Source organism: Trematomus bernacchii, unplaced genomic scaffold, assembly GCF_902827165.1.
Source record: "Trematomus bernacchii unplaced genomic scaffold, fTreBer1.1, whole genome shotgun sequence".
NCBI lineage: Eukaryota > Metazoa > Chordata > Actinopteri > Perciformes > Nototheniidae > Trematomus > Trematomus bernacchii.
Window position 1 is genome coordinate 818319 of NW_022988050.1, and position 27416 is coordinate 845734.

At 41.7% G+C, this 27416-nt stretch overlaps 1 protein-coding gene across 1 annotated transcript; it reads right to left on the reverse strand.

Annotated features, from left to right (window-relative positions):
- Positions 1–3471: 3471 nt before the first annotated feature.
- ubald1a (UBA-like domain containing 1a) lies at positions 3472–27042 on the reverse strand. Its single transcript, XM_034119695.1, has 3 exons — positions 26781–27042; positions 25966–26022; positions 3472–5616 (listed from the first exon to the last, which is right to left on the reverse strand). Exons 1-3 carry the CDS (start codon positions 26886–26888, stop codon positions 5314–5316), a joined length of 468 nt encoding a protein of 155 aa, XP_033975586.1. The 5' UTR covers positions 26889–27042; the 3' UTR covers positions 3472–5313.
- Positions 27043–27416: the final 374 nt, after the last annotated feature.

Genomic DNA, 27416 nt, shown 5'->3' on the forward strand with positions numbered 1-27416 from the left:
ACACACACACACACACACACTGCCCTCTGTCCGCCTGCATACTTCACCAGCACCTGGTCTGTTTCTACAGTGGACTCTATAGTGTACATGCTGATCTAATGCATAGCAACATTGTTTTTTAATGGATGATTTGATAAATAGCAACAGGACCATACATTTAAACTCTCTTGGCTTCTACAGTAGATTAACATGACATTTACTAGCCCTTTTAATTAGCTAGCTTCTGCTCTATAGCCTTGCATAAACCTTCTTATTTCTCTTGTATCTGTTTCTAAAGAGCTAAAGCATGCTATTTGGGGTTTTGTCTGTATCTACTTCTCTGAAAGCCAAATGTAAACCTATTGTCATTTTCTAACAAAAACAAATCCACATTTCTGTTGTTAGCATTCACCAACAACACTTTAGCTCCTTAGCCACACAGACCTGTTTTCAAACAACACCCACCAATCTTCCTTGGTGCTTCACTTAAGCCTTCAAATCTGAAAATATGCATGTGGCGTAATCACTAAAGAAAATGATTGATAAGTATTTCTCAAAATTGACATTTTACTTACTTGTTTGCAGTCTTTTTCTTCTTTGATTTTGTTAGCAGCATGCTAGGTTCCTTGCTGCCACCAGTGGTCAATCCCTGGGATAGTGTGAATAGCACCAAAAAAAGGACCCACTAATATGTGTATATGATTTGCTCCAAAGTGCTCTAAGTGATCAAAAACTCTACAGCACATGTGTCAAACTCAAGGCCCGGGGGCCAAATCAGGCCCTTGGTGGATTTAATTTCGGCCCGCAGGATAATTTCTTATTACTATTAGATCTGGCCCGCCGGTATATTGCACGCACACCTTCCTCAGCTCAGAGCCTGACCCCAAACATTGATGAACTTGCACCCAAGATGAGATGCCAAGTATCTGGCTTGAACTAGCATCACAGAGCAGCAAACTGAGTTTCAATGGATGTTTCCTTCTGCACTTTTTCTCTCACGACAGCAGGACATGTTTGGTTTGTTCTTTGAGGGAAATAGTTTTGTTGAAGCTGTTGTTGGCCTGTGGAGAAATGTAATCATAAGAAATGACTCTGGAAAAGCTGCAGATAGAGCCATAAGAAATGAATGCAACTGATTATTTCATGTTGTTTTTATAGGCAATCATTTAAGCTTTGTTAGTTCCAGGTTTAATATGTGCAATAAGTTCATTTCAATAAGTTTTGCAATAAACATTGAACCAGTCCGGCCCTCGACTAGTACCCATTTTTTTATTTTGGCCCACTGTGTATTTGAGTTTGACACCCCTGATCTACAGGGTGCCTTTAAGTAGAATTGAAGTAAGATATAGTCGTGCTGTCGTGCATTTAAACTGATTTCAGATTTAGAAATACGTTAATTATCAAAGGGGGAATTAGGTTTGTGAACGATTCTCCAGTTCAGAATAACAACCAGAAATACAAAGATAAAATACAAATAAAAAGATCTGTTGGCATGAAAGATACATATTTAAGGAGGTCAATAAAAGACTGGAACATTTCTGAAAAGTAGTCCTATTTGTAAACAGAAAATACAATTATCACCAGTGGTAATTCCCACAGCAGCTGGCTAATAAAGCGCTGTTTACACAGGCTGTGTTGTGTCCACAGCATGCAGTGACCCAGAACAAAATATGGACCTTGTTAGCGTTAAGGTTAGATACTCTAAACTCCACAGCAGGACACCAACATCTGACTCAAGTTAACGATGCATTTCCTCAACCTCTTGTAATAAGTGGGTGCTGTCATGTAATCCGATGACTTAAGATGCTGGAGGATGAATGTTTCATGTGGTGTCTGGTGGCTCCTTCGTGGCAAAGTGATGACTTCAGAATATGAGTTATGTTTGTTTACATCAGCAGTTTGTTGGGAGTAAATAGAAACAGTGGGTACTTAGCATTAGCTATTTTACAGCAACAAACTACGACGACACCCAAATAGATTTTCAATTTGCAGCACTCTTTGCAGTGAGGTTGTGATAAAAAGGGAAATACGTTTAAGTAGCGGTCGTGTTAGATTTTGGATATCGCAAAATGGCGTTATTGTTGCCATATTCTCTTTTATAATAGTATTATTTGTTGCTCCTTTTTTATAACTGAACTCCACTTGCTGCGTTTATGTATGCCTCATTTAAAGCTAAGTCCTTTATCTGTAAATCAACTTGGCCAAAAACCAGATTCAGATTCTCTCCATATCCACGCCCCAGTTTGAGACCCTGTGTTCTGCCAACACGCTGTGCCTCTCTGGTACCAACCCTGATTTATATTCCTGTTCCCACATACTCCGAAGCACCACAGATCCCGATGCCAACCCGACCTCGCTGACACACTCTCACAGCGACACACATACACACACACACACCCACACACACACACACACACACACACACACACACACACTATCAGCAGAGACTGTTTTATTTTCTGTGGAAGCAGCCAGGAGGTGAGCTGGGGACACGGAGAACTCTGTGACCCTTTCGCTATAATGACCATTACACCACTGGCATTTGTGGTGTGTGTGTGTGTTTCTGTGTGTCTGTGTGTGTGTGTGTGTGTGTGTGTGTGTGTGTGTGTGTGTGTGTGTGTGTGTGTGTGTGTGTGTGGACAGCTCTGGTTAGTTTGTGTTTACATCTGGAGAGGAGTGGCTTTAGGGAGGCGAACATAGAGGTGGTCTCTTTCAGAAGTCTTTCTCCATTTTGGATTTGGCACGTCTTGCTCTAAAACTTCAGACAGACTTCTTAGTTGTCAGACAGAAAGAGAGAGAGATGTAATATTAATATAAATACTAAAGGGGTTCTTTCATGCAATGGTTCATATTTGTATTTCGTGCTTTTACTGTATCCTACACAACAACCTATATAACTCACTACAGGAAAGGTAAAACCCATAAACCATAAAAGGGCCATTTGAACTGAATTGATTTAATCAAAATGTAATGTAATTAAAATGGTAAGCCACTGGGAAAATAGTGCCTGCCACAACATGAGGGAATTGTACTTAAGTATTATGTATATATAGTATGAGCTATATGCTGGACAAGTAGCAATCATTTTGTCTTGATGTTGAATGCCACCAACCATGAATGTATTTCTTTATTTTGGTATACATACACAACTGTATAGAGTAGTCTGTTATATTTGTCATTATGGTCATGACAATAAAGCTTGTTTGAATTGGAGCGAGACAGACAGAGAGAGTGAGGTTTGTAGGACACGAGTGTGTAGTCCGGCTGGCTGACTGTATTAAATCCGGCTGGCTGAGAGGTAGCCAAGCGTGAGATTATGACGCATCCATTTTCCCCATTGTCATTACTAAACACTGCTCTGTACGTATATGTGTGTGTGTGTACGTATGTGTACACACACACACACACACACACACACACACACACACACACACACACACCACACACAAACATACACAATCAGGAGGCCATTTCCCAGTAAACCAATACCGCTTAGGTTGACATACAATATTTATTTAGGTTCACAAAAATGATAAGTTAATTATCAGGTAGTCCACAAATATTGTGGGAATGGTCTCATACAGTCATACAAGTGGGGGGAAACATACATGAGAAACCATTTAGGAACAAGCCCACCCAGAAACGCTCTCTGATTTAACCAAATAAAGTATGAAGCATGGAAAAGGTTGAACTCAAACATTATTCTAAATAATAATAAAAAAGGAAGTTGCTTATTTATTCAGTATTATATCCATAATTTTGAGAAAAGGACCCTCATCTATTTAAAATATCTCTTATTACTCTTATATCAAATGGAAAAATAATGCAGGAGAAACTAAATCGGAGCAGACCCTGTTTTTTTAAATATTGCCGTATATCAGGGTCCTCCCTGAATCGCCCCTCTGCGGTATCAATGGACCAGGGACCGGTCAAATGAGAGATGTTGGAAACCCCCCCTCTGTAGTACAGCATCTGAGGGTAAATATATATAATGTATATCTGAAGGAGTCTGTAGTGGCCCCAAATATTTGGTGGTGGGCTCCCCGAAGCTGCCCCACACCTGTTTTCCTTTGTTTCTCATTTCTAACAAGACCCTTTTCCAATTTCGCCTCAAAGTGACTCTTTGTAGAGAAACGCTAATCTATGAGACCCACATCCCCCCCCCCCTTAACTCCGCCCCCCCCTCCCATAAAGACACCTCGACCTCATGTACACGTTATGAACACATCATGCAAAGTGGCAATTCTGTTTTACAAAGATGGAGCAGTTTTTTTTAAACAATTTTTTATAAATCTGTAGCTGTTTTTAGCTGCGTTTGATTCACTCTTAAAAAAAAAAAAAAAAATCAACCAGAAAGTCCCACCCCATTTATTGAAAAGCCACCTCCCTTACCCCTTGAACAAAAACAGAACATTATAAACGATATTATATTAAACCATAATTTTCTCACTTTTTTTTTTTCTTGTAATAACCCAAATCTTCTGGAAAAAGTATACAGCGGAGATTCAAACTGTGTCCGAAGAAAAGCCAGGATCAGTTAGCATAAAGCTGTTGCCTTTAAGAAACAAAAACCTTTAAAAACATCCTGCGGCGGCAACGCTTGGTTTAAGAATCCCTGATTGGCTGAAAGAAGTCAGGTGACCAGCAGGTGAGGTAAGAAAAGCCCCACCTTTGACGATGGGGATGACAGTATGGAGGTGTTTCCTCTAAACTCTAAATGTGTGTGTATTCGTGTGTGTGTGTGTGCGAATATATATATGTGTGTGTATACATTTTTTGATTACAAACCCGCTCACATGCGTACACACTCAAGTGCGTGTTGATGTTTGAGTCCATCTCAAAACACGTCTCAAAGCAAGTCCCCCCTCTCCTCATGCAGCACAGAAACACAGAAACACCAGTGGCCAAAAACAAACAAACACTGGCTGAAAAAAAGATCAAAACTAAAACAGAAGATGACTGTTGCTGCCTTGAATGTCCTCGAACACATAGAATCCTTGGGCGTGACGATTTCTTAAACATGTTTTTTAAGTTCAATAATATCTTATCTATGCATTTACTTAGGAAAACTAACAAAGACCTCTCTCTTATTACTGTGTGTGTGCATTTCATTTTTCTATTTTTTTGTATTGACATTTGCATTGGTTCCTCCCCTCTTCTTAAAATGTCCACGTTGAGTTTTCTTGGTTTTTGCGTAGTTTCCGTCTCACTCCTGGGACAAAGACCAAAACCCATTTCTACCCACTATCCTCTCCCTCCCTCTTTACTCCCCCCCCCCCCCTCCCTGTTTCCCTCCCCAGGAAAAGGGGAGTTGTTTCAGTCCCGTGCTGCCCTTCATCTCTCGGCCTCCATGGCTACGCTAACTTTCTGCTCCACCCCTGTGTGGGGGTTGACGCCCGTGGGCCAGGCGGGGCAGGGCTGCGTGGAGGGCTGAGTCCAGAGTCCCAGTGGAGGTTGCGGCACATTAGGTACGTTTGGTGAAACCCCCCAGCCTCCGACCTGGGGGGGCGGGGGGGAGGTGGCCATGGAGGCGGGGCTTCCTGCGCTGTAGCTCTCGGACGCCTTCAGCCGGGAGAACATGGTCAACGCGTCGGGGAAGTTAGGGGGCGTCGCTGGTGTGTTGGCTGGGGTGCACATCTGAGAATAAAGAGGGGGGGGGGAGGGGTTAGTGTACGTTCAAAATAGGGAGAAAAATACAAAATAAATGTAGAAATACAGAAAATAGGACAGCCACAGTGAGATGAAGTAATAACTGTTTCTAATCGTTAAGTCTCAACACAGGAGACGACTTAAAACCCCCTGATTCTATTTTATATTAACATTAAACCCAACTGTGATGTCATTAATACAAATAGGGGGAAAGAGGATTTAAAGTAGAAAAACGATATATAAACATAGGGAATAGCACATACACAGTGGGAGATTAAGTAAAAGGTTAACCCTTAAAACATGCAGATTCTATTAAATGTTACCGTATTTTGACGCCATTATTGAAGAAATATAAATTCAATTATCCTTTTTTTATAAACTATTATTGCTCAAATCATTAATCAATGAGATGTGCTGATTTCTCGCCTTTTTATAGTTTTTTGTGGTACATTTGATATTTTGGTCAGACACAAAGGGAATCTGTAGATGTCAACTTCATTACATTTTTCTCCACTAAATTAAATGACATTGATAATGAAAAGAAAAATGTCTGTGTGACTTTCGCTCTTTTATAAGAACACAATAACACCAAGACCTGGCTGATAAAGCTGCTGCAGAGAATACATCCCGTTGTTCTCTGTACTCTGGCAGGGAACGTGGGCATACACAAACAAACGGCATTATCTCAACATCATCGGGTACAGCACAAAAGCAGATTTAGGCATTGTTTAAAGGCGGATATTGCTTTAAAGGAACTGTGGTGTTTAAGGGGATTCCCATCGCCTCCCCAGAGGGTCACGATGAGGACATTTGGTTCTTTGGTTTACGTCCACTTCCGGTTCGAATTATAATATGACATCCAATGTGATTCAGCAAACTTATACTGAGAATAACAGCTAATCTTAGACACCTTGATGAGTGTGCTTTAACCTGCGCTGACCCTCCTTTGTGCCACCGCTGTTATCGTTCTGCTGCCAGGAGTTCCTTTAGTGGCACACCCCCAACGCACACAATACACCAGTGTGAGAAAAACAACACTACCAGCTAAAAGGGAATAAGAAAAACATGTTTGGCTGCTCAGAAATAGCACATCTTCATCCTCACAGCTTCTCACACACTGCTCCATGGCCTCCTTCCTCCTCTTCGTCCCCCGTCCATTCGCTACAAGGACAACAACAACCTACTGAACTCCAGAGGGAAGCAGCGGAGGAGCCAGCGTTAGCACGGAGGTTTGCCATCTAACTAATACAGACCTCGACTCAGAGGGCTGGGACCTACATGACAAAATAACCCTGAATCACCAGGCCACAACAAAGGAAGACATGGCTTAGTAACGTGTGCCTGTAGCCATCAGGGTCCACAATAAAAGCTGGAGCCCCTCGTAAAACCTCAAACAACCTGCAGTGTGTGTACTTGTGATTTGCACCATCGTGTACCTTGTTTGGACTTCTAAACAAGCATGTATATATATTTAACATGATTATCCATGTCTGTGTATATGTAAACACCCTTAAAGGGGCCATTTTCTGCTCATTTTCAGGTCCATATTTGTATGCTGTGCCTCTGCTGTGACATGTTTGACAAGTGAGTGGGAGAGAAACACATCTTGTTATTTGTATTATTATCGTGTGAATTGTACTGTTCCTATCCTGTGTTTCACCGTTTTTATTGATGTTGCTTCTAAGACACCTGAATTACCCTACAACATCAATAAAGGTTTGTCAAATCTTATCTTGATAATATAAAATGGTTGCACTGAATGACCCTACTTTGGTTTCGCACACCTACACATGAATACCTTGTTTAAGTATGTATTATTAACCTTTATATTTGTACCTACTGTTTCATGTTTTTTTTTCATTATCCCTGTGTGAGAGATTAATAAAGTTCATCTTAATGAAATGTACTGATGATGCAGAACCAAAAGGCATGACCGAATATGAGTTTGCATTCAAATTAAATCAACTTTAAAACCACCTTTTCGTGGCGTCGTGTACTCGGTTGTTACTCCATTAAACTGGGGGTACACCCTTAAATGTCCAATAGTATCTTCAAGGTTTTTCTACACTGCAACAAAACCCAGATTACATTTTCTACAGAGTCACTTTGTTTGTTTTAAACGCGTCATTTTCTGAGTCATAAGCGCCATGAACCAACTATGAGAAACAGCAGCTGCAGTCACACATGAGTACTTGACGAAAAAATGTTAACGTGTTGAAAAGGGGAAAAAGTTGCACGACAACATTCCCGTCACTGAGGAGCAGAACTCCGGCTGACCCTCTGAATCTAATCCAACCTTGGCTCCATCACCCAGGATGCTCAGATTGTAACGCAGAGAAACAGCGGCGTGACAGGAGCGCAGACCCTCCCTCGGGGGAGTGTAATCGGACCGCTCTGCCCCCTAAAAGTGCTGCGGCCTGCAGGTTAGCGCTGCGTTTACACAGTGTTAGTCCGGGCCGAGTTAGAGGCTCTCAAGAGTGGCAGAATGTGATGAAAGGTGAGTGTGTCCACGGCACAGGAAGCGCTGGCTCATGTCTCTCTCTTCCTGTGGGGAAAGAGACACCCTGGAATGTTCAAGTGACCTCTGTGATCCTTCATGCGCTGGTTGGGTTTCTTAAAACACCTCGTGATGAGTTCAGGGTCCGTTCTACTGGTGCTCAGGTAGAAAAACAACGCTTGGTTCCTTGATTACTGGCCGGGAATGAAAAGTGGCGACACGTGACGTTTCATGTTGTCCGATGAAACCTTCACGTCTGACTTCCTCATTTGATTTGAAAAACTGTAACTTCACTTCATCCTTATTTCTGAATGTTTTATGTGAGGGACTGCGGATGGAAAGTAGCTCAAAGCTAAACCCGGCACATTTACACTTGGCACATGTAATGTCTTAAGTGTTCATTAAGGTGCAATGTCCCTGCCAAATAAACAAATACATAAATCAATATTGTTATAGTTGGTCTATTAAAGTATATTCTAACTCACTCTATACATTTGAATTAGTGCATTCAATGAATACTGTATATATATAAATATATTTGTGTTGATATGTTTATATTTACTGTTTATGTTGATTTTAAAATCATGTTGAATTAATGCCTAGTTTAGATGCTTCTGTAACAAAAACAGTATCCCAATTTGGGAACTAAAAGGTATATATAATATATTCCAATTGAATCTAATTCAATGTAATCTAAAGTCATACACAGTTAGCTAATAAGATGCTAATAATTCAACATGTACAAAGAAAATTAACACAACAATTACAGTATCATAATATAAACCGTTAAGGTGATGTTAAATTATATATTCTGTGTTATTTCACCATATCGCCCACTCTTACTTATACATATTTAACAGCAAACTTAAAACAATTACACAAGGAGGTTGACAAGTAACAACTACTTTGAGCTAAATATTTGTATCTCCATTTCACACACCTTCACCCCCTGAATATCACAACACACCTCTGAGTGAAGGCATGTGAGTGAGTGAAGGCATGTGAGTGAGTGTGAGTGTGTGTGTGTGTGTGTGTGTGAGTGTGAGTGTGAGTGTGTGTGTGAGTGTGTGTGAGTGTGAGTGTGTGTGTGTGTGTGTGTGTGTGTGTGTGTGAGTGTGAGTGTGAGTGTGTGTGTGTGTGTGTGTCTTTGCAGGGGACCTTGGACAGAGTCAGCGCTGCAGACAGTATCGACTAACAAGAGGATCTTTGCAGAGACACAGCAGCTGTCTCTGTTTGAATCTCACTCCTTATCAGACACTTTCTCACAGATAAAAGCTTCAACAGACCTCAGACAACTACAGCATGTAGGCAATGATAATCCACGAAGAAACACAATGTCTTCCACAACCAAACTAGTGAGACAGTAATATGGTTTATGTGTGACTTTAGTGTCCCAATGTAAGCTTCTTAAAAGCATGTCAAAGCAGATAAAACAGTCGTGCTTTAGATAAAATAACTAATTGTGATTATTTTCACTGATACTGCGATATTATTCACGACATTGGAGGGATTGATCATTTTCTAATCATAATACTCAATATCATTGAAAAATATATTGAATGATTACAATGTGATTTTTTTAAGAGAAGCTGAATCAAAAAAATATGTTAATTCTATAGAAAACCTTTTGTAGCCAGGCATAGCTCTGCAACTCTACAACTAATCAAGTGCTATTTGAATACTACAAAAGTCCATATTGCAATTGCAATAAAACTTAATTTAGTTGTGCGACCTAGAAAACGTTATTTGAGGTAAAAACTGGTTTCCTCCACAGAGAGGAAAGCGTGGTGCAGCATACTGAGTTTGCAGCAGGTTACTGAGTTCTGCCTTTGTGCGTATTAAGCAGCCTAGGAGCAGATTAACCCTTACTGAACTGAAGCAATGACTAAAGAGAAATAATACCAAGAGCTGCTGAGAGTGCGGTGTGCAGACTGAGGCTCGAATCCAATTGGCTAATGTACAGCTGATGGGCAATATTTCATTGAGAAAATCCCTACCTGCGTGCACACACTCTTGTAGAGGGTCTGCAGAGGGTTGCATTTACACCACACACACATGCCAGCACTATGCGATGTGAACATGTGAGGTTCAATGGTATATATATGTGGAGCTTAGTAATGGGATTAGTTTTATTCCTTTTTATTCCATTCAATTTCTATGTAAATACTGCAATATTTTACTATATTACATTTTGGAAACCAATGGACTGTCCACTCCAAGTAGGGAATGAGTCCTTACCCCAAGTGAAGGAGTTCAAGTATCTCGGGGTCTTGTTCTCGAGTGAGGGAACAATGGAGCGTGAGACGGGCCGGAGAATCGGAGCAGCGGGAGCGGTACTGCAGTCGCTTTACCGCACCGTTGTGACGAAAGGTCCGTCTACCGGGCCATTTTCCTTCCTACCCTCACCTATGGTCATGACCGAAAGAACGAGATCGCGGATACAAGCGGCCGAGATGGGTTTTCTCCGCAGGGTGTCTGGCGTCTCCCTTAGGGATAAGGTGAGAAGTTCAGTCATCCGGGAGGGACTCGGAGTTGAACCGCTCCTCCTTCGCGTCCAAAGGAGCCAGTTGAGGTGGTTCGGCGACCTAGTAAGGATGGGAGGAGACCGAGGGGTAGACCTAGGACCAGGTGGAGGGTTTATATCTCTTCGCTGGCCTGGGAGCGCCTTGGGATCCCCCAGTCAGAGCTGGTTGATGTGGCCAGGGAAAGGAACGTTTGCTCTCTGCTGGAACTGCTACCTCCGCGACCCGACCACGGATAAGCGGGAGAAGATGGATGGATGGATGGAAAACATTTTTTAAATCTAAATATCAACAAAAAACTAAAGATTTAAGACACTAAGATAACTAAAATCGAATGCGATGTTTAGTCTCATATCCAGCTGTCAATAAGATATCAAGTTTTAGCGCAACTAGGGTAATACTGTGTTATTAGGTATTATAAAAACGTTTTAAATTTCATTCTCATTTCTCATGTTATCTACAAGCTGCTCCACTCAGCTGTTTTCTGCTTAAATGAAAACATTAATAAAAAATGTTATCGTCATAGCGGTCGCAGGGTTCATTATTAACACCCCTAAAGCTTGATAAGAACTATAAAACAGAGCAAGCAGCCGCGTCTGGCTCCATCGTGAGCCATCAGCTGTGAAATATCTGTGAGCAAACATTGAGTAAATACACAGCGACTGGGCAAGGCAGAATAACAAAGCAGTTTGCAACCACTGTTTATTCTGTGGGTGCATGTAAGCTCGCTGCTGTTAGGAAACACAAGGCGAGAGGTCTGGTGAGGTCAACTTGTTTCCAAATTGGGGCTACTGTGACTCAGTTAAATGTCTCCAAAACACATAAGAGTTGTAATTTGAGAAGAGTCAGCTCAGTTAACCCAAACAAGTGGGTGCCTGTCGCCTTTAGAAGCTAACCATCGAGAAGGGTCATTTAGGGAAAGAAATAATCAAAAAGGAACAGATCGACTCCCACCCACAGCAGAACAGAAATATACAGTCAAGTTGTTCTTGTTGAGAAAGCTAAACCTTCAATAAACGGGCCATGTTCTGCTCATTTTCAGGTTCACATTCGTATGTAGTGTCTCTACTGGGACATGTCTCCGTGCTTTAATGTTCAAAAAGCTCTTTATTTTTTTCATACTGCCTGTTACTACCTCTTTTCACCCTCTGTCTGAAACCAGAGCCCAGTCTGCTCTGATTGGTTAGCTGGCCGGCTCTGTTGTGATTGGTCAACCGCTTAGAGATGTCCCGCCCCATAGCCTATCAAGTACGATGTGTTGAAGCGCTAGCCAATAGAACCGCGTTAGTTATACTTTGCTGTACATTTTATTCTTGTATTTTATACCGGTCTTATTCCATTTATCTTCTTTTAATTTGTGCTGTCTTGGCATTTTGTATGCATTTAATCTTGTAGTCTGTTTGTTACACTTTGTCTTAAAGCTTTTAATGTTTTTGTAAAGCTGCATTGTATTTGTAAATCCCTGTAGGAAAATGCAGTTGTCAAAGCAGCAACACGAGGGAAACACAGGATAGGACAGGTGAGAGTTCACACAAGGCTAATAAGTATAAAAATAAGAACTCAAATGTAGGTAGGAGTGTTAAAAATAACATGCATGTCGCAGCACACACAACAGAAGGCGTGTTACTGCAGGGAGGTCGAACCATTTCTGAAAGACACACAGATGGAGAGACGTGTTTGTGTTCAAAACACAGCCAACAGAGAGGGGTTGCCATGGCTACTGTTGTTATGAGGAAACAGTACAGATCTCCTGTTGTCGGGACGGAGATCTGTGGTGCGCACCACACGCACACACACACACACACACACACACACACACACACACACACACACACACACACACACACACACACACACACACACACACACACACACACACACACACACACACACACACACACACACACACACACACACACACACACACACACACACACACACACACACACACACACACACACACACACACACACACACACACACACACACACACACACACACTCATATTGCAATTGTGATATGATTCATGATGTTGGAGTAAATGATTTTAAGAGGATATGAACAAAACAAGGATTTTTAATTGAGTCTCTAAAACAACTGGACTTCTTTGCAGCACCATAATACTTTATTCAGAATAACATTATGCATATTTCAACTTTACCAAATATTGGATTTACTGGAATTTAGAAAGGGCTCCTATAGAGTGGTGCAGTGACGAGTCCTAAAACCCGGAAGTGAGTCAGCATTTTTCCCTCGTCCCGAGTCCAGAGTCAACGGGATTTCTCCATAGGATTTTGGAAAATATCTGGACATAAGGTCTGTGTTTGACACAAATTGAAGAGACGGGTCACGTTTTGTTCTACGACATTAAATCCATCAGCAGAGACCCCACTGGTGATTTCTGAAGAGTTGACGTGTCTGAAAAACGATGGTTGTTACCAAGTGGCTGAATAGGACTACAGAAGTTGTCGAGGACGTTGTACGTCATTACGCCGAACACGTAAACACTCCTCTAAGTTTGTTTGCCCTGTTCTGCTTGAAAGCAAGTCCCTGCCTCCTGCAAACTGTTCAAACAAGTTCAACTTGTACACTTTCAAATCTGTATTTTTGAATATGGATCTTAAGTTGGCGTGACGCTGAAGTCGTGCTGCTGGACTCGGCTGTAGTTCGTTTATAGCATAACGTTAGCATTTTGCTTCTGGCGATTAGATTATAACATTATAAAAGTAGGGTCGACATGTGGATATTATCCGGCTGAACAAAACGTGCATTTATCAAACAGGTTTGTTTTCCACAGATCTTATTTCAAGCTATTTTCCAAAACCCTATGGAGAAATCCCATTGCTTTTTTGTCGAGGAAACCCATGCGCAGCTTACTTCAGGGTAAATACGTCATCCCTGACATCATACATCCTTATTGACTAAACAAGTCAAATGAAAGCAGTACTGAGCAATTCATTGTTGATAAAGTTCCAGCTGATGTTTGTGTATTATTGTTTTAATTAATATTTCACAATTTCTAAAGCCAAATATGGTCAAAACTTCAACTTATTTCTCTTGTATCATCTCTTGTTTGCTCGACATCTCTTGATGAACAAGGTTGATCAATTATTGCTGTATTATTAATTCTTCTCATCACAATTTGCCAAACAATACTTTGCTGGAAACTAAACAAGTTGTTCTACATTGTTTACTGAGTTAAGAAGATTAGTATGAACCCAAAACATGTCTCCCTTCTCCATCTTTTCTCTCACTTCCCACTCCACGTCTCACTTCACACACTGTAAGTCGGCACTTGCTGAAAACTGTGCAGAGAGATATGTGAGACAACAGAATTAAGCAGCGCCTAACATGCTGTTCAGTGTAAATCAGCATAATTTACTGTGTTATAGCTGTAACAATAACATCATCTTAGCACATGCAAAATGACACTTGTTTTACATAAACATAGTTGTGTGTTTGGATTTTGTTTTAAGCTGGATCCCAAACTTTATAAAATAAGATAGTTATGACATTTGATACTTAAGAGTTTGGGTATTATTCACAATAACACATGACGCTGACGGTGGCTGGTAAGTGTGACTGTCAGGAAATGTTTCTTCACTCCAGCAAGTCTGCCAACTCCTTAGAATAACACATGGTGGATAACTGCAAACACAAGATGAGGAGTCTGCATTCACGGCCACTTCAAAAAAATGTTTTGGTCATCTGGTGAACAGAATGCAAAGTCACCCATGGGTTGAGGACTGTTTTTGTTAGTAGAATCTATCTGATGATGAGGCAAAAAAATATATTTTTCGGGACAAATGTGTAGGATTTGATGGATTTACAGCTCCACAATGTGTTATAATCAGCATTATTCTCCTTAATAGTTACAACATTTTGGGTCACATATGTCAAAATGCTCTTAATCCAAATGTTACACTCAAACTATGACTAAGGATGGAAAGCTCAGAGGGGGTAAAGCTGTATCATACTGGAAAGAACATCAAGTCATATCAAATCCAATTAAGGTTAAGAAAAAAAGGATAAAAAAAGATATGAACTGCTGCTTACAGTATGTTTTTATATATACTGAAAAAAAACCAAAATAAGTGTTGCATGGTCAAAAGGAACAAGTGTTGGCCAAGCTAAGACTAACAAGACAAATGGAGGTTCAACTTGGCCTAGGAGATACAAACTGGTGACTGCACCTCTTTTAACTGGTGGTTAGGGTTAGACATGTGGGAGGATGCTGAGCTTTCACCTTCATCAGGTCTGGACTAGTCTTTGGTTCATCAACGTCAAACATGTGTATGCTTCAGGAAACAGTGCCTCCTTTTGTTTGGTTTGTTAGGACATGTTAAGAACAATCCCATTCAAATCTGGCAACAGTGATAATGCAGGTCTGTGTCCTGAGTGCTGTATGATAGACCTAGCAACTCAAATGACCACAAAAAGCAATGTCTTATGGACGTAAGTGGACGAATGTTGGCCAAGACAAATGGAGGCTAAACTTTGCCTTGCCTGTGAAATGCCGACTCGATATATCAAATTACTGGCAAAGAGCACAGACGAGTCGGCCATGTTTAGCTACAGTAAGGTTACGGGAACTGTTTTGACAACATGCTTCCCAGATATGTAACCTCAACAGATGACAGTTTACCAGGACTATGTCCAAGCCAATAAACAAGCAACTAGTGAGACTGTGTGGCATTCAAGTACGGACATTCGGGGCCGGATTTACTTCAATAACCACAGACAAGGATGCAACAAAATGAACTTTCCCATTTATGGATTGCACAAAAGACATATTGTGGATGTGAGTGCAGTATATTGCTTCTGCTGCTGTACATTCATTCATGTAATGGTTGGGCTGATTCTGACTGATGCCCTGTGAGGACTGTGGAAATTAGGGGTAAATGGAAAAGCATGGCAGATTAAAGTTAATAAAAAAAGGGGAAGCCAACAGAAACCCAGTGGGAGAGTAGATGGAATAAAGACGAGAAGGCAGGCGCTAAATTAACTGTAAATGATTCTGCTTGTTAAATGTTTAAATAGGGAGTGTTTCTAAGATGTAGCCTAGCACTGCTTTCTGTTGGTAGCTGCAGAGCTGCAGTTTGATCTCAATGCAGCCATGATGAATTACCAAGCATGTGACTGTGCTGAGGGGGATTATCAGATGTAAATATAAACGATGCCCTGCATGTATGCTTGAGAAATCAAATATGTTTATGTATAACCGACTTGGAAATGGAGATCTTTTTAAAAAAACAAACCAAAGAATGCCAGGCAACAGCCTATGTATCTGCTTTGCATTAGTTACTGACACATAATTAGCTGAAAATCACCATAAAGGGACACCTTACATATTGTTGAACACCTTAAACCACATGTGTCAAACTCAAGGCCCGGGGGCCAAATCAGGCCCTTGGTGGATTTCATTTCGCTCGCAGGATAATTTCTAATTACTATTAGATCTGGCCCGCCGGTATATTGCACCTTCACTCAATCCTGAGGGTTTCCTCAAACATTGATGAACTTGCACCCAAGATGAGATGCCAAGTATCTGCTTGAACTAGCATCACAGAGCAGCACACTGAGTTTACATGGATGTTTCCTTCTGCACTTTTTCTCTCACGACAACAGGGCATGTTTGGTTTTTTCTTTGAGGGAAATAGTTTTTTTGAAGCTGTTGTTGGCCTGTGGAAAAATGTAATCATAAGACTCCGGAAAAGCTGCAGATAGAGCCATAAGAAATGAATGCAACTGATTATTTAATGTTTAATGTTGTTTTTATAGGCAATCATTGAAGCTTTGTTAGTTCCAGGTTTAATATGTGCAATAAGTTCATTTCAATAAGTTCTGCAATAAACATTGAACCAGTCCGGCCCTCGACTAGTACCCATTTTTTGTCCCACTGTGTATTTGAGTTCGACACCCCTGCTTTACACCTTACTATCTAATGGAGGTTTAATAATGGCACCATATAAACACATCTCTAAACCAGACGAGCCACTCTGCGTCTCTGTTTTTATGTCCCATCAACAGGAGGTGACACTCAGGTTTTAAGGGAGTGTCTGGACGTCATAAATACGTGTTGTTTTCTTGAACTAAATAAAGGATTTGACAGGTGCTGCTGTACGTTTCAAGTGTCTCTTCCTTACCCATGATGACCCCTCACTCCTGCAACCTCGCCCAGATTCTAGCAGCTGAGCCTGGAAGTGAGTGAGTTCATATTATATACACATAGGGATATGTTTGGGTTTGTGCTCACGAGGGACTCAGTTGATCATTAGCCAGGCTGTGCAAGCGTATTATCCCACTGTGGAATAGTAAGAAGAATGGAAATAAAGGCAGGGAAGATCAGAAAGGAAAAGAAAGCAGAAGACTGGAGAACTGGGTCTGAGTGGAGCGTATGTTTTGTGTCAGCAACTGCTCACAACAATGGCTAACACGCTAACAATAGGTGTTCAGTGACCCACTCATATCTAGAAAAAGGGGTTTGGCCTGTCTACTGGTAAGTCTGGCAACAGAAAGTACTAGGCCAAAGGTCGTCGTCAGGCAGAACAAAATGGTTATGATGAAACTCAAACACAGCGAGCCAAAGGGGAAACACACACACCGCAGATCAACTTTAGTTTTACTTTTTTATTGCAACCTTTATATCAGTGTTTTAGCTTCCAGTTTACATTGGAACCAGTGAACACTCATACAGCATGATTTTTGACAGTAGCCGTTCTTAAATGGGCAATAAAAAGATAATAAAGATATGTATATAAACATTTGTAGTTAAAGTAAATATGTGCAACTTAAAGATAAAATCAATCATAATAAATAAAAAACATAAGAAGTCAAAGTCAAAATGTGAACAATGTCTAATATATTACAATAATATATGTTCATTACTGAATTGCCCAGTTAAAAAGGGTTTTAGCTGCTGATGGTGACATAAGTCCAGTCACTGTCTTAAGGCCCTGACACACCAATCTGACACCAAAGAACACGTCCCGACGGACCCGACTGTTGTGTCGCCTCACGTCTCCTGCGTCTTGGCCAACAGTCGCACTGGAACACACCGCAAAGACTTCAGCCGACGGAAAAGTTGCACGTACAAACTGCGCATGCGCAAGTGGCAATAACTCTCCTTACCAGCAGGCGGCGGTAGTGTGTATTCATCATTCAAAAGAGGCAACAACCGGAAGACAGACTGCGTGATATATACAAACAATAAATAGCGTGTGCGTTCCATTTTCACTCTACAGCGAGAAGCTCATGGGGCTTTCCCGAACCTGTGTCGAGAGCTGGAGTTAAATGAAATCTCAGATTTGCCTTCTTAGGCTGCGTCTCAGGTCGACTATTTTCATTTCCTCGGTCGTCGGTCCTCGGTATCACCGGAAGTTGATTTGTCTGCGCCATCTTGAGTAGCGTCCCATGGCTCAGTATATGTCAGTAAATGTGTACTAACAGAGGCAGGGGTGTGTGTGAAAACAACGGGGACAGAGCTGCTGTCAGACATCAGCTGTGCGGTACGTCGCTTCACGTGACACTCCGGAGGAAAGGACGTCCCATTGCTCTTAAAACTCATTTCCCTGCTACTCGTGGTTTCCTTGCGTCTCTCCATGCTTCCCTGGTGGGAGGGACTAAACGCAGGGAAACGACGCAAGTGAGGGACGCAAGGATTCCATTTAATCGACCTGAGAAGCAGCCTTAATCGTTTGTTTGGGTCCCTCACTTCCGTTTAGCTTCTCATGCACTGATTCGCTAAGCTGAACAGCCAATCAGAGTGATTTCTTTGGCCGACGGCCTTTTACCGACAGGTGTCGGCACGGCCGAAAAGACACGACGGGTCGGGACACACCAATCTGAGTAGGGCGACAGGACGCTCATCGACGGCCAGACATTTATCGACGCCGAAAATCGGCTTGGTGTGTAAGGACTTTAAGTCTTAGAGATCTAATGTGGGAATTGAAGGGGAAGCAGGATCAAACGGTGGCTGGTGAGGAGTTAAGGGTCATGAATTTAAGTCAGGGAATTAGAAAAGGGATACAAAAGGCTGAGGAAGGTGACGGCTCAGGAATAGTAGGACAAGGTAGCAGCAGTAGGATGACCCGAGCCACTGCAGTGCTACAGATAAAAAAGAGGCCACTGAAACACAATGACAACACTCGCTTTATACAACACACAAATTCCCATGTGCTGCTTGTCTATCCTCCAAAATAAGCCTAACCCCTGTGTGAGTTTGTGTGTGCGTGTACTCAGTGATTCCAAGAATCAGTGTGAAACTTAATCTAACTCTAACACATCTGGTCCTTGCACAGTCATCCCACATGGATTCCCATTCCCAGAGTCCCTGTACAGCCAAAGTTCCTGTGTGTGTGTGTGTGTGTGTGTGTGTGTGTGTGTGTGTGTGTGTGTGTGTGTGTGTGTGTGTCTGCGTACACGCCTTTGTGTGTGTGTGGTTAGGTTTTCTGGGAAGCCGTGCTCCAGGAAACATGCAGGGCAACACGCTGGAACATGCTGAGCCCGAGCCTCTTCAGATGTGGCTGACATTGCTGAACGACACACGGCTTCAGACAACCACAGACTGTGGCTGCTCCATTATGGCAAAAATCATAATCATGTAGCTTATATGTTTAGCTCATAACATATTTAGATTATAATGTTGGGATTACAGTTACGTATTGACTTTGGAAACATTGCACATTTGTTAAACTTCCAAAAATAACTTTATCTACAGTGGATTTTCCTGAACTTCAATGTGATTTCTACTTTAAATTTAGACTCTCTCTTTCCGTCATCTAACTAAACATACCACAGCCTGGCTGGGGGGGGGGGTGGGGGGGGGGGGGGGGGGGGGGGGGGGGGTAGGCTTTCTAGGGACCAGTGTTTCCCACAGGATTGTGTGAGAGTGTGGTGGGGGGGTCTGGAATACAGGGGTGGGGGGGGTCTGGGGGCATGCTAGCATGAATGAAAGTGTTGTACTTTTGAGGGATAATTGGTAAGGGATGAGCCCGATTTGAAACACAAAACAAAAAGAGAGCATCATTATTGTATGACTGAATGAGATACTATAATCGGTTTAATGATCTCGTCTTCAAAGTTTCAGAAGCTAAAAATAAATTAGATTAAAAGAGGCCCTATTATGCTTTTGGTGTGTTCCCTTTACTGTAGTGTGTTATAGGTTTTGTGTGCATGTAAATGGTCTGCAAAGGCTAAACTCCATGTGTTCCCTCCCTCTGTGCTCCATACAGGCAGTATGAGAAAAATAAAGAGCTTTTTGAACATTAAACATGTCACAGTAGAGGCTCTACATACTGATATACACTTGAAAATGTGCAGAATAGGGCCCCTTTTATATACTACCACACGCACCCATGCATTTACAGGCACAGATAATCCCATTATGAACATAAACCAGATATGATTTAATGTGTCACATTGTTGCATGCACACCCACGGGATCTTAATGCACACAGACTTATATATATATACAAACAATGGAAGCTGGATTTCACATGGGTCTGCACTTAATCAACTTCTGTAAGCAAATGTCTGCAGTGGAACAGAGAGCACCTTGTTTCTTTTGTGGCAGAGACACAAAGCAGCACTGTGTTGTTGTATCTTCTACCCTAATACCTGGCATTGCCTTGCTGTTAGCCAATGTTACATTAAGTAGAAGCTATTGATTCCTCGCTGTTATTTAAAAAACAATCAAAGTTTCCTTTATATAGTTTAGTCAGCCTTCCTCCATCTCGTGCAGAGGGATGATGAACGCATATAGAGAGAGGAAAAGGAGCAGACAGTCGTCCATGTTGTCATGATTTATGAAGGTAATTATACCCCTGCCCTTCTGCATGGGCACACCGCACTCTTCAAATCCCACTGAGATCTTACAGGGATGAGAATAGTGCAGATTTCGAGAAAATCCTTTTTTTATGGCCACACCCGGACACCCGGTTTGTAGTTGCCAGAAACACCCCTTTAAAAACACACACACACAAAAACCCAGATTCTTCTACTGGGTGTTTATATTGCCAGGAAACAGCCGTAAACAACCTCACGCCTCCTTTTATCACCTCTCTGCTGCTGTGCCCAATACGGTCCTGCTACGACACGTTTAGTCGGTACTGAACGCCATTCGTGCGTGATGGCGGTGACGAAAAGCACAATAAAAAACAACGAGCTGTTTTGCTTCTTCATGATTCTGCTGGTTTGCAGAATATAGGCCAGGCTGGGTGGTGTTGAGCAAGAGGAGGGAATATTAAAGTGACTTACTGCTTACGCTGCACTATTATTTTAAAAAGGAAACTTGAACAATATCTTTGAGTGTAAAAGGCAAGAGTGCTAAGAAAGAAAAAAGGCTGCAATGCTCAGATTTGGTAAGCCGGCCGGTGATTGGTCAACAGCTTAGAGATGTCCCGCCCCTTAGCCTATCACGTGCAATGTGTTGGAGCAAAAGCCAATCGAAGAGCGAGTGTTCTATAGTGATGTCACTATGTTAAGGAAGTTAACAAAAGGAGTCCAATGGAGGCGTTTCAAGGGGTGTGTGGAAGAGAAACTCCCTAACACAGGGATGTAAGCCTCTGCAGACCATTTACATGCACTAAAACCTATAAAACCCAAAAAGCGTAAAGGGCCCCTTTGAAGTGTCATCAGCTGCGATACTGCTTAAAATACAATACATTGCTTGTTAAATTAAAACAAAATGAAAGTATGTTATTTCTAACACAAATAATTGACGCTTTCAGAGTGCAGTTTGCAAAGTGTTTTTCCCCCGCAATAAACAAAACATCTTGCAGTCTCTTTTTTCTTCGACAGCGATAACAGCATATCAACGAGAGAACAGGAAGGGGATCAACTGTACGAGCGCAGATATGAGAGGATGTGAAATATTTGAGCAGATGATTTCTACTATCCTGACCTACTAAAAGACAACATACTTTAACATCACACCACACTGCTGACTTTACTGCAGGGCTGCCGCATGAGGACCTGCTTTATTCAAACGGCCATAACTCCTGGAGAAATGACACATGAAGTGGGCTTTGTGGCTTAGCTCCGTCGTTCCCCTGTCACATGATGGGGTCACATGTTTCCAGACAGTAGTGGAAGTCATCCAGCGAGGCTACTTCCTCCTCACATGATGATTCATTCACTTTATAGTGGCTGTACATCCCCCACACAGAGTGTTAATCATGGAAACGCTGATATTGATGTTTTGTGTCAGTGTTTTTCCTTCCAAATTCAATGAGACATATACTCAAAGATAGACGGAGTTAACTGTCCAGAGGTCATGATTACATTTCCATTAGTTGCTCATGTGCATCGATGGAGAATCAAATCTTTCCCTTGCACACAAGCAGCCATTTTGGGGCATTTTGCTTACAAATGACCAATCATTTTGACAATGAGGAATAGCTTTTTTGAAACTGACGTTGCAATCGCGTTAGAAGTATCAGCAATAGCTCTGACTTTATACAGGTGATTCATTTTAAAATAGCTTAACATTAGATACAAATTCCCAATTTCCATTTAAAAACAGCCTCTCAAATATGGATATATCCTGCTTTTCTCTGTGTTCAATTATATAACACTGAACACTAAGATTTTCGACCTACAAAACAAGACATTTAAAGAGATTTTCTTGGACTATGCAGAACTGGAATGGACATTTTTCACTATTATCTCATATTTCATAGACCGGGGGTGTTTCTCAATCGCGAGTACGCTTGCTTGGTAGCACATGTCTGCCGAGCATCTTGCTTCAGAAGCGAGTCAAGAATACTTCCTGGCATTCGGAAAACGAAGTGTGGAACACTCTAGCAAGTGTGCAGGTGTGCGTCATATGAGAGGCCCCGCCTTACATCTTCCGCCACAGATTTGGGGAAATTGGTCCGTGCGCAAAGCATTGTGGGGATTTTAAGACCGCGGAGTCTACTCATGTGCACACTCGATATTTCTCCAAATGGAGTACGCCGGGCTCGGTAGATTTCCAAGTATACTGGAGATTGGAACAGTACTTCGGCGGCACTCGATGACGTAGTATGCTTGAAATAGTGGCTCGGAAGCAGCTTTACTCGCGATTGAGAAACACCCCATATGTCTAAAGGGTAAATCTAGAAAATAATCTGCAGATTTATAAATAAAGAAAATATGTAGTGGTTGCAGCCCTACTTGGCACATTCCTAGAATATGCATGAAAACAAAAAATCAGGGGTGCAAGAATATGTGCATAATATTTACTAAGTAGGATGAGCATCAAACCGCCAGGAGCCACACAAACACAACTTGTGCATTCAGAGTGCGAGTGAACATGCTGATCTGCTGTTGTGTTTTAGTTACTGTGCTGTGAAAGGGTCCATTTTGGGTCCGTGTGAGCTTTGCATCCCGTAGGAATGTGGCGCGGTTGCAGCGTTAGTAAAGGCAGGGTGTGTGCAGAGGAGAAAACTGGGAGTAGATGGGAGAGGTTGCAAAAAAGAAAAAACACCAGAGCAGGTTGGATTGAGCTCATGTGTCCATCATGTAACAAACTGAAGATGTAAGCCTTTAGCCCTATTCGCACGGGACCAGAACAAACTAGGGTCCTCTAGTCATTTGTGACAATGGCAGCAGGTCGCCTGTCATCATAATCCCGTGCAAATCTGTCATGTCCTTAAAAAAATCCCACGTGAATAAACTAAAATAATTTAATATGGGTTTTTGGTTTTCTTCAGAAATGTTTTCTGCCTCATTCCCAGTATAGAATATATTAGATTATAATAGATTTATAAATTAAGTTTTGACTACATTCTTGCAAATTCAGGGGCGCTAAATATACAATACACAATATAAATATTAGTCTCTACTTTACTCAGATGTATTGACACCCCCCAGATATATAGTCAAGGCTAGGTATTTGCTTTTATTCAAAATAACAATATCATATTTACTTTATTGCAGTGCAAATCAGTCACAGTGACTGAGTTTGCACTCAAATGCTGTGAAAACTTTAATTTATAATTCATTAATATAATATATGTTATAATATTATATTCTGCACTGCTGAAGGGATCTGAAAAAAAGAAGAAAACTAAATAAATATGTAAAATAAAATGTGTTTATCCCTTGTGAATGAGCAAAAAAACACACTTCGAGTTCTTTCTAAATCAAATGAGCTCCCCTGGTAATACTAGCATTGTGCAAATAGCGTTTTTTGGATAGTTGTTATTCAAAACACAGATAATGAATAAAGAATCTGTCCGAAATCCATCATATGTGACTGAAACAGACATACTTTACACGTGTATGCAACAACAAAAAGAGTCTTAATGCGTGTCTGTGCAGAGACTGTAGCTCTGTTACATCGTGTGCCAAAGCACAGGCACTCCCATGGGTCTGGGAGCGCTAAAAGGAAATAATAATGACAAGGGCTTTATTTAAATCCTCCGCCCACCACTGCATTATACAAGACTTTACTGATGAGTAAGCGAGCTCACCTCACTATTTGATATTTGATACAGGGTGTAAACCTCTGGAATACAATGCACAAATGATGCATTAGTGAAGCGCAGGTAAACAAAATCAGTCATGATGGCTAACAACTTCAATGCTTTCCTACAAATTCTCTAAACAACAGTGCTTTTGTTTCCAGGATGTTACATGGGAAAGTGACAGCTTCATATAATGCTAGGCCTCAAAACAATAGCATAAAGCAGCTCATTGAACAGTATCCATAAACTAGCTGACCTACATGACGTCCTAACCCGCCGTGCTGCCAAGAGCTGAGCGCGGGCCGTTGGGGTTTGGGCGAGGCTTCTAGCCAAAATAGCAATGTCAAGGATGAGTTCAGTTTGTGTGTCGCAACGCAAAACATTGCCGCAACCCGAAATGTAACCTAATGTTGTCTGTGTGTACTCTAAACCAAATCCAGAGATAGGGAGGTAGAGCAAAGTGGATTAGATCTGTATACCCACGAACTGCGGCCTGATAAGCTGCAGGAAGGTTGGACCCGCGGCCCTACTGTAGACAGACACACACACACACACACACACACACACACACACACACACACACACACACACACACACACACACACACACACACACACACACACACACACACACACACACACACACACACACACACACACACACACACACACACACACACCACACACACACACACACACACACACACACACACACACACACACACACACACACACACACACACACACACACACACACACACACACACACACACACACACACACACGACTCTTTCTGACTTTCATTATCCAGTGTCTGCAGCAATCAAGCTCAGCCCTACTTATCACACAAATCGGAACAGCTCTTGGCAGATTGTTTACTCTCTAAATTAAAGTGAGACGTTTCATGAGCTAAATAGAGCGCTGAGATGCTATTATTTACTGATCAGGTAATAAAGGAGGACTGGCTGTCTTTGGTATAATAAAGCTGCTATAATAATGATCCAGCTCAGGGTGAGCCGTTCCTATTGCTGACTGGCGATATTGCACACCTCGGAGGCTATAAATGCACACACACTCTCACACAATGCGATAAAGATCACATCCCCTATTATCCACCATCTCCCTCACCTTAGCAGTTTGATGGCTAAACGCACACACAAACAGAGCTTAAAATGATCTACAGTTGCAGTCCAGAAACCCCCCCCCACCCCCCACCTCTATGTCACGCTTGGGCAGCTGTTGCTGGATGCTGCGATGCATGCAGCTGCAAACAAAGGCTGCTAAAAAGCCCAAATACTGCTAATGTTTCATAATGCCCAGCCCCTGTGTGTGAATGTGCACAGACTCTCTCTGTTTTGTCTTCCCTTAAAAGTCCCTGATATATGAGGTGGTGTCGAAGGCAGCAATAACCCAATCAGCCGGATAACTCAAGGCAAATGCAACTGCAAGGGGATCTATTTGTGAGAGGCAGCTGTCCTCTTTCTGGAAGGAGACATTTTTTTTTTCTGTCCTGACCAGAAACTGAGGGGGGCTTCCTTCCTTTTGGCCCCTCAGTTGATACAATGCAACAAAATAGGAGATTTCCTTACATCTTTATCTATGTTTCTCCTTCCCTTTTATTCTGGCACACACACACACACACACACACACACTCACACTGTATTCTCTCTCTGCTGCCTGCCTGTGTGTTTATTTCTGGAAGCTCACAACATGGCCGACATGTGCTTTGTTATTGTTAGTACAACATCATCCCTGTTGGCCTATAGGGGCTGGTTCTCCTCCCCCATCCCACCCAAAACATCACTAGCTTGACATTGGGATTTGCTGTAATTACATAAACAGACAGAACAATGTATATGATCACTCACCATATGATGATGGCCGTATGGAATATTTGTTTCTTGAAAAAAGACACTGAGGGCAGTCTATAATGACAAAAGAGATGAAGTAAATTTTAGGCGGTTATTTGTAGGTTTTAAGTGCATTGAACAGACATTACTTATCTCTGTGTCGATGTAAATAAAAAATACACAGAGCTTGCAGCGAGGATATATGCAGATAAATCTATATTCGCTTCACTGCAGACTAAACAATTATGCACTGTTTTGCAGGCTGGTCGATACAACACGACGATTATCATTAGATAGATAGACATACATAAATAACATTAACAGCAACTAAATACAAATTCACAATAGAAAAGACAGTTGAGTATCTGAATAACACACATATAACACATATAAAGACAATACTGAAAACATTTGAATGCTCTACACAAAATACAATTTCCCTAGGCTACATAATTTAATACAAATATACTACAGAATGTATTGCGTAAGAGCTCGCTGGCCTCGCCTGTGTGCACGGCTGTCATGTGTCGGATTATAGTATTTAATCTAGAGTAAAGTCTAATTGGATATGGTAGCTGTATGCTTACTGTAGTACTGTGTGTTCCTTGCTGCTTAAATCTACCTAAAGCACACTTTAAATAAAAAAAGTGGGTCGAAAAAGGACACTAAATGCTTTGTTTTGTGTTGAAATAACACAGCCTGGAAAAGTGTCTGTTGGTTAGCAGTTGGAACTAACGGTCGGTTCAAACTAACGGCCGTGTTGCTATTGTTACCCCGTCGTTTGCTAATGTTTTTAAAGCCTTTTTTTCTGTGTTTTCTTTCCCCTTTTTTACCTCAAACTGCCAATGTGCCGCCTGTAAAAGCTGCTTCGCTTGGTCTGCCGCACAACCCGCCGTCAGGACGAACTGGTTAATCATGACTTGATGTTTGAGTTCATCCATGTTTCGACGAAAAGCCCGTGTCCGTGTGCTACAGACTTTCAAACCGTTGTCTGTATGTTCCTTCTCTCTTGCTTCACTCTAGTTGTATTCCGTTTCTACTGCCTCAGTCCTCTACCATTACAGCCGGTTGAGCAAACACAAATATTTACTGTAGGAGCGGTAGTGGAAGGGAAAGAAATGCGTGATTGACAGATGGGTACAGCCAATCAGAAAAGAGCGTCGCCCTGTGGGATCTGTAGTCTTTTAGGCAGAGGGGATCAGGACCGGCGTCAGAATCAGAATTCCTTTATTCGTCCCAGACAGAGGTGGAAAAAGTACTCAGATCTTGTACTTGGATAAAAGTCGAAATATCTAATTGTAGGAATACTCTACCACAGCCCACAGGTAAAATACCTGCAATCAAATTTGTTCTCGAGTAAAAGTACAAAAGTATTGGCATCAAAATATACTTAATGTACCAAATGTAGGCCTGAGTACAGATGGGCCCATTTCATAAAAATATATATTATATGTTTGATTATAATTATT

Coding starts and splice junctions, on each gene's coding strand:
- ubald1a (XM_034119695.1), bottom strand. CDS start 26,888: ATGGATGAACTCAAACATCAAGTCATGATTAACCAGTTCGTCCTGACG. Junction 26,023..26,780: donor CGGCACATTGGCAGTTTGAG/GTAAAAAAGGGG, acceptor TTGTCATTATAG/ACTGCCCTCAGTGTCTTTTT. Junction 5,617..25,965: donor CATACGGCCATCATCATATG/GTGAGTGATCAT, acceptor CTTTATTCTCAG/ATGTGCACCCCAGCCAACAC.